Source organism: Scylla paramamosain, chromosome 49 (assembly GCF_035594125.1).
Source record: "Scylla paramamosain isolate STU-SP2022 chromosome 49, ASM3559412v1, whole genome shotgun sequence".
Classification (NCBI taxonomy): domain Eukaryota; kingdom Metazoa; phylum Arthropoda; class Malacostraca; order Decapoda; family Portunidae; genus Scylla; species Scylla paramamosain.
Genome location: NC_087199.1, coordinates 565,001 through 572,500, shown reverse-complemented (window position 1 = coordinate 572,500; position 7,500 = coordinate 565,001). Strand labels below are relative to the sequence as shown.

Below are 7,500 nucleotides of genomic sequence, written 5' to 3'. Positions count from 1 at the left end.
CCAAAAACACACCAAAACACACCAAAAACACACCAAAACACCCAAAAACACCCAAAAACACTCCAAAACACCCCAAAACACCCCAAAACTCCAAAAACACCCCAAAACACACCAAAACACCCCAAAACACTCCAAAAACACCCAAAACACCCAAAAACACCCAAAAACACACCAAAAACACCCCAAAACACACCCCAAAACACCCCAAAAACACCCAAAAACACCCCAAAACACTCCAAAAACACCCAAAAACACCCAAAAACACTCCAAAAACACTCCAAAAACACCAAAAAACACCCAAAAAGCACACCAAAACTAGCCAAAACACCCGTACACACACACACACACACACACACACACCCCAACACACCTTAATTGAAGCAGCAGCAAGCATGGGGGGGAGGGAAGCCGAGAAACAGTAGCCGAGCCCTGACAGTCTTTGATGCTCCACTACAAATTTGGTGCCCACGCAGAAACCACCAGCGCATCCACCTGCTCCTTCTAGCGTCCCCATCAGAAGGTCCACCTCCTTCATCTGTGTGGAATGGAGGGGTGAGGGGGTGATGGGTGGAGAGATATGGGGGGCAGTTTGTCATGTACCCACGTTTATGAAGAAATGGGTTTTTTTAAAGGGTTTAGAAAATTTAAAGGGATGGGGTTTAAATTGTTAGAGAAGGGGGGGAGGGAGAGGGAGAGGGAGAGGGAGAGAGAGAGAGAGAGAGAGAGAGAGAGAGAGAGAGAGAGAGAGAGAGAGAGAGAGAGAGAGAGAGAGAGAGAGAGAGAGAGAAACTATAATTTATCTCCAGAATTAAATATTACTTTAGACACACACACACACACACACACACACACACACACAACAACAACAACAACAATAAGAGGAGGAGGAGGAGGAGGAGGAGGAGGAGGAGGAACAAGAACATGAAAAAAATAAATAAATAAATGAAAACAAAACACACACACACACACACACACACACACACACACACACACACACAACAACAACAACAATAAGAGGAGGAGGAGGAGGAGGAGGAGGAGGAGGAGGAGGAGGAGGAGGAGGAGGAGGAGGAGGAGGAGGAGGAGGATGAAGAACAAGAACATGAAAAAAAATAAATAAAATAAATAAATAAATAAAAACAACATACACACACACACACACACACACACACACACACACACACACACACACACACACACACACACCGGAACACTGAAGTGGTCTGTGATGCCCCTGCAGTGTGACCCCAAGGTAGCAAACGACACAGCCTCGTCCAAGAACAACCGCAGCCTGTACCTCTGCCGCAGCGTGACCAGGCCGGGCAGGTCACACAGACGACCCGTGTTCATGTAGATCCCTTCAACGACCACAAATTTACGGGTCGCATTGGCGCGTTTAGGATCCTGTGGGAGATGGGGGAGGTCACAGTATTGGAGGTCACAGTAAAGGTCACAGTATTAGGGGTCACAGTCAGAAGGTTAATTTGGGAAGGTCATAATTCAACAAGGTCAGTTTTGGGAGGTCAAAGTATTAGAGGTCACAGTTTAAGAGGTCACAGTTTGAGGTCACAAGGTGGGGTGAGGTCACAGTCTGCGGCAAGGTCAGATTTGTTGTTATTTTAAGTAGTATTGTCTGTCTGTCTGTCTGTCTGTCTGTCTGTCTGTCTGTCTCTCTCTCTCTCTCTCTCTCTCTGAAATATTATTGTTATTATTATTATTATTATTAGTAGTAGTAGTAGTAGTAGTAGTAGTAGTAGTAGTAGTAGTAGTAGTAGTAGTATTCTCTCTCTCTCTCTCTCTCTCTCTCTCTCTCTCTCTCTCTCTCTCTCTCTCTCTCTCTCTCTCTCTCTCTCTCTCTCTCCTCTCACCTTGGCATCCTGTCTCTCCTGTGCCTCCAGTAATTCCTCCAGGTGACCCAGGTCGTTGTGGCGAAAGTAGATGACCTTGCTACGGCTCGCTTGCAGGCCGCGCTGGAGGGAAAAGTTCACCATCTCGTCCCTGCGGTGGTGGTGGTGGTGGTGGTGGTGGCGGTGGTGGTGGCGGTGGTGGTGGTAATAATTTTTAAGCTTTAATTGGTAAAAATATGAACTAAATTTTTATCATATATTCTCCAACACACAGACGCACACACACACACATACGTACGCAAAGATTATGTCTCCATTCTTGGCGTAGGCAGGGATGGCAGACGCACTGGTGGAAAAACCGTAGGCATACAAGATGGCCGCCTCCGAGTTGAAGAACTGTGCCAACTTCTCCTCCAGTTGCAGGTGAACCTCTGGCACACACCAAGGTTATGTTAGGTTAGGTTAGGTTAGGTGTGTGTGTGTGTGTGTGTGTGTGTGTGTGTGTGTGTTTCTTTTCTCTCTCTCTCTCTCTCTCTCTCTCTCTCTCTCTCTCTCTCTCTCTCTCTCTCTCTCTCTCCTACCTTTCCCTAAGCCCCACAAACACCGCAACACAAAGTCCCTATAAAATTCCCTTCCCGCAGCCCCTACAGGCCCCCTACAGACCCCTAGACACCCCGAGGACTTACCAGTGGTCCCGTAGAAGCCCCGCGGACCACAGGACCCCACGCCGTATCGGTGGAGGCAGGACAAGGCTTCATTGACGACCTCTTCTCTCTCTCCCAGTCCCAAATAGTTCTGGGTCGCAAAGTTCAATAGTCGCTGGCCGGTCCCTATGTTGATGTACTTGCTGGGCTGTGGGGGGGGCGGGGGGGGGGGGGCAGGGGGGGTTAGAGAGAGGGGGCATTGGTAGATTAGGAGTTAAGAGAGAGAGAATAATAGTAGTAGTAGTAGTAGTAGTAGTAGTAGTAGTAGTAATAATAATAACACACAAACACATACACACACACACACCTTGCCATAGACAGTGCGTGGGTGGAGGCTGGGGTGGTCAGGGGGGGGAGGGTGGGGGACCAGCGGCTCTGGCTCCCACTCTCTCAGCAGGTCCTCCTCCTCCTGCAGCAGTAGTAGTAGTAGTAGTAGTAGTAGTAGTAGTAGTAATTGTATTTGTCATTGTAACAAAACGAACTTAAAAAATCTTCACTTTCTCTTTTAAAATCCAAATAAATCCTTCAATATTTTCCTTAACACTTTATAAACCCTTTAATTTTCCTCCATCACCCTTTCATTACATTACCCTTTCATTACATCCCTCAAAACCTTATAAGAAAATATATATATAAAAAAAAATAAATATATCTGGCCATTTGAACACCTAACACACACACACACACACACACACACATAAGACAACACCCCTAAAGGCCCCGCGCATGGACCGGTACAGACTCAGCGCGATTCCCACCCTCCTGCGATCCACCAATCAGCAGTGTTTCCCTTCTACATTAGACTTAGCGTTAGAATTAATGTTTAAATATTTTCAAAACTCTGTACATTTGCCGTTTGTTTAATACCTGAAGAATAATCTCCTTATTATTATTATTAGCATTAATTATTGTTATTACTGTTGTTATTACACACACACACACACACACACACACACACACACACACACATACCTTAAGGGACAAATAGATAGTTTTTGAGGGCTAGGTTAGGTTAGGTTAAGTTAGGTTAGGTTAGGTTAGGTTAGGTTAGGTCAGGTTAGGTTAGGTTAGGTTAGGTTAGGTTAGGATAAGTTAGGTTAGGTTAGGTTAGGTTAGGTTAGGTTAGGTCAGGTTAGGTTAGGTTAGGTTAGGTTAAGTTAGGTTAGGTTAGGTTAGGTTAGGTTAGGTTAGGTTAGGTTTAGGTTAGGTTAGGTTAGGTTAGGTTAGGTTAGGTTAGGTTAGGTCTCTCTCTAACCTAACCTAACCTAACCTAACCTTACTAGCATTAATTATTGTTATTACTGTTGTTATTACACACACACACACACACACACACACACACACACACACACACACACACACACACACACACACACACACACACACACACACACACACACATACCTTAAGGGACAAACGGATAGTCTTTGAGGGTTGTTTCTTGGCGGTGAAAAGCCACAGTATACACAAGACCAGCACACCCTCCAACGCCAGGTGGTATGGACCTGCCTAGGGTGACACAGGGTGATTAGGGTGACATTAGGGTAGCTAGGGTGACGGAAGGGTAGTTAGGGAGACGGCAGGGTAGTTGGGGTGACGGCACGGTAGTTGGGGTGACGGAAAGGTAGTTTGGGTGACAGCAAGGTAATTAGGGTGATGGCAAGGTAGTTTGGGTGATTTCAGGGTAATTAGGATGACAGCAAGGTAGTTAGGGTGACAGCAAGGTAGCTAGGCTGACAGCAAGGTAGTTATGGTGACAGCAAGGTAGTTAGAGTGATGGCAGGGTAGTTAGGGTGATGGTAGGGTAGTTAGGGTGACAGGAGGATGACAGCAGTGATGTGAGGGTGACAGGGTGAGGTAGGATGACATTACGGTCCGACTAGGTGAGGTAGGGTGATAAACAGGGTGATAAGTTGAGTGAAAGGGCTGATTAGGGTGATTGGGGGCTGGTTAAGGTGATAAGGGGCCTGGTTAGGGTAACAGAGGGTAATTAGGGTGATAAGGGGCGTGGTTAGGGTAACAGGGGATGATTAGGGTGATAATTAGGGTGATTCAGTAAAGTAGGATGATGGCAGAGTGAGGTTGGGTGGCAGGGTTTCATCAGGGTGATAAATAGGGTGACCGCGTGAGGCAGAGTGATGTTAGGGTGACAGCAGGGGGAAGGCAGGGTGACGGGTGATGGTAATGGTAATAAGGGTGAGGTAGGGTAATGTTAGGGTGACAGGTGCTCATTAGGGTGACGCTAGGGTAATGTTAGGGTGACAGGGGCTCATTAGGGTGACGCTAGGGTGATGTTAGGGTGACGCTAGGGTGATGGCAAGATGACTGGGGCAAATTAGGGTGATGTTATTGTGATATAGGGTGATATAGAGAGCTAGGGTGATATGCAGGGTGACAAGAGCAGATTAGGGTGATGGGTGTGGTAGTGATAGGTGAGGCAGGGTGTTAGAGGTGATATTAGGGTGATATATAGGGTACCAGGGTGATGGGGTGACAAAACACTTAATAAAAATCTAAATAAATAATAATCATTACAAAAAACACAAGTATTTTTTATTGAACTTTATAATTATCCGCAGAAAAACACAATATTTAAATCCCTTATTTCTCCTCTTATTTGGCCTTCCACACCTGTAATTCTTCTTCCACGGGTGCTTCAAAGGTTAATTAGTCATCCCCGCTAGTGAAACAGGTGAATGAGGCGCTACTGTACCTGTAATAAGGCTTGGAAGCTTTCGTAAACATTCCATTGAGACGCCATCTTAGAACTGCTGCTGATGATGGCGATGGTGGACGATCACGTGTTGTCAAGCCTTTCCAACGGGACTCGCCAGATATTTATTGTTTTTTCTGAACTTTTAAAAGGTAAGTTGGTTTAATTTAGATATATATGTAAGTAATTGATATTTGCGTGAAGAAATTACTACTACTACTACTACTACTACTACTACTACTAATGGTCGATAAAACATTGACATATTTATTATTAATTTTCTTTATTATATTTACAATCAAGTTAATAAACAAAATCATTATTCTTTTTTTTTCAATCATTTGTTTTTTATTAATAAGTTTCCATTGAGGTTAATTATAAAAGACACGAATAATAATAATAATAATAATAATAATAATAATAATAATAATAATAATAATAATAATAATAATAAAAAGTAATTAATGTAATTTTAAAACACTATTTTTAAGCTAGTTCACAAAATGGTGCTCTCTCTCTCTCTCTCTCTCTCTCTCTCTCTCTCTCTCTCTCTCTCTCTCTCTCTCTCTCTCTCTCTCTCTCTCTCTCTCTCTCTCTAATCCAACACCAAATCAAAATAACTAAATCTATGAATTCTCTCTCTCTCTCTCTCTCTCTCTCTCTCTCTCTCTCTCTCTTCGTTGGTAGTGGTGGTAGTGGTGGTGGTGGTAGCAAAAATATAATCAATAAAAAAATAGTAGTAGTAATAGTAGTAGTAGTAGTAGTAGTATAAATAGCAGTAGAAATAGTAGTAGTAGTAGTAGTAGTAGAAATAACAGTAGAAATAACAGTAGAAATAGTAGTAGCAGTAGTAGTAGTAGTAGTAGTAATAATAATAATGATAATAATAATAATAATTCAAAGTGGGTTATTACAAAAGGCCACACACACACACACACACACACACACACACACAGACACACACACACACACACACACAAATGAAAACAGGTTACAAAACAAACAAACAAACAAACAAACAAACAAACACAAGAACGCACATAACGTTGTACACACACACACACACACACACACGCGAGGCAGCCTGGTGTGCACACAGTTCACGTCCATGACTGTTTTCGTTTGTTGCCGCGTGACGTACACATGACTGTTTGGTCACACGCACATATGTGTAGTACGCACACGGGTCAGGAGTCAGGCGTACACACACACACAAACACACACACGTCCTGCGGTGCATACGGCCTGTCTGTGTGCCTTCAGTGTCACTGCACACACGCATACGCACACACACACACACACAGAGGCTGTACATATACACACGCACACGTGCACACGCAATGAGTGGTGTACACGCGTTAAGTATTGCTTGGTGGTGGTGGTGGTGGTGGTGGTGAGGGGCGGGAGAGCGTGGTGGTGGTGGTGGTGGTGGTGGTGGCGGCGGCCTAGATGGAGCCAGTCTTGGTGAGTATCTTGCTGATCTGCTTGTCAGACTCCTGCACACGCTCGATCTGTTTGTGGTACTCGTGGAAGCAGGGCACGATGCACAGGTTGGTGCGGCACTCGGGGCAGTGGTACTTCGTCTTGCGCCGCAGCACGCGCCCCTGCGGGTCCGTACTGTTCCAGCAGAAGTTGCAGCCCAGGGCGGGGCCGCCGCGCAGCACGGGGCAGTGCCCGGGCGACGAGGCGCTGCGCATGGGCGTACCCGTCACGGTGAGCGCCGCCAGGGGCGTGGCGCCCAGGCGGGGCGGCGCGGACACGGGCGGCCCTGCCTCCAGCCCCGAGTCCTGCGACACACTCTGCACCAACACGGAGGGCCCCGGCGCCAGCAGGTCCGCGCTGTGCTCCACGGGGTGGCGCGTCAAGGCGGGCTCCTCGCTCGCCGCGCGGGGCAGCCTGGGGGGCCCCGTCACTCCGCCGTAACCCCCTCCGCCGCTCCCGCCGCCGCCGCCGCCGCCGCCGCTGTCCTCTGAGGGCGTGAGCCTGATGAGCGGCACGTCCTTCTTGGGCGGCAGGTCGAGGGCGGCCTCGGCGCTGGCGGAGGGCTTGGGCTGGATGGGGCGCAGCGAGGAGGCCTGCACGGGCGCGGCAGCCCCCGCGGAGCGCTGCTTGAGCAGCACGGGGTAAGGGATGACCTGCAGGTGTTGCGAGGAGGGCGCGGCGGCCCCCGCACTGTTGGGGGACACGGGCAGGCGCTCCAGGGGGGGCAGGGAGGGAGCGTGCGTCACCACGGTGG

At 47.4% G+C, this 7,500-nt stretch overlaps 2 protein-coding genes across 5 annotated transcripts in view; both read right to left on the bottom strand.

The window, feature by feature from the left end:
• LOC135095437 (serine palmitoyltransferase 1-like) overlaps nucleotides 1-5,421 on the bottom strand; it is a 7,501-nt gene extending 2,080 nt beyond the window's left edge. Inside the window, exons 1-8 of one of the 2 annotated variants that reach the window (XM_063996279.1) lie at nucleotides 5,265-5,421; nucleotides 3,956-4,060; nucleotides 2,859-2,960; nucleotides 2,534-2,699; nucleotides 2,146-2,278; nucleotides 1,869-1,998; nucleotides 1,207-1,404; nucleotides 371-535 (exon numbers count right to left, since the gene is read on the bottom strand). In XM_063996279.1, coding sequence (XP_063852349.1) covers nucleotides 371-535; nucleotides 1,207-1,404; nucleotides 1,869-1,998; nucleotides 2,146-2,278; nucleotides 2,534-2,699; nucleotides 2,859-2,960; nucleotides 3,956-4,060; nucleotides 5,265-5,312 — 1,047 coding nt within the window. In that variant the 5' untranslated portion in view covers nucleotides 5,313-5,421. The remainder of the gene's footprint in view (nucleotides 1-370; nucleotides 536-1,206; nucleotides 1,405-1,868; nucleotides 1,999-2,145; nucleotides 2,279-2,533; nucleotides 2,700-2,858; nucleotides 2,961-3,955; nucleotides 4,061-5,264) is intronic. The other variant, XM_063996280.1, reaches the window with a different exon arrangement.
• A 107-nt stretch (nucleotides 5,422-5,528) lies between these two features.
• LOC135095436 (zinc finger protein chinmo-like) overlaps nucleotides 5,529-7,500 on the bottom strand; it is a 23,649-nt gene continuing 21,677 nt past the window's right edge. For all 3 annotated transcript variants that reach the window (XM_063996275.1, XM_063996277.1, XM_063996276.1), the window contains exon 8: nucleotides 5,529-7,500. This exon is cut by the window's right edge and continues 447 nt beyond it. In XM_063996275.1, coding sequence (XP_063852345.1) covers nucleotides 6,710-7,500 — 791 coding nt within the window. In that variant the 3' untranslated portion in view covers nucleotides 5,529-6,709.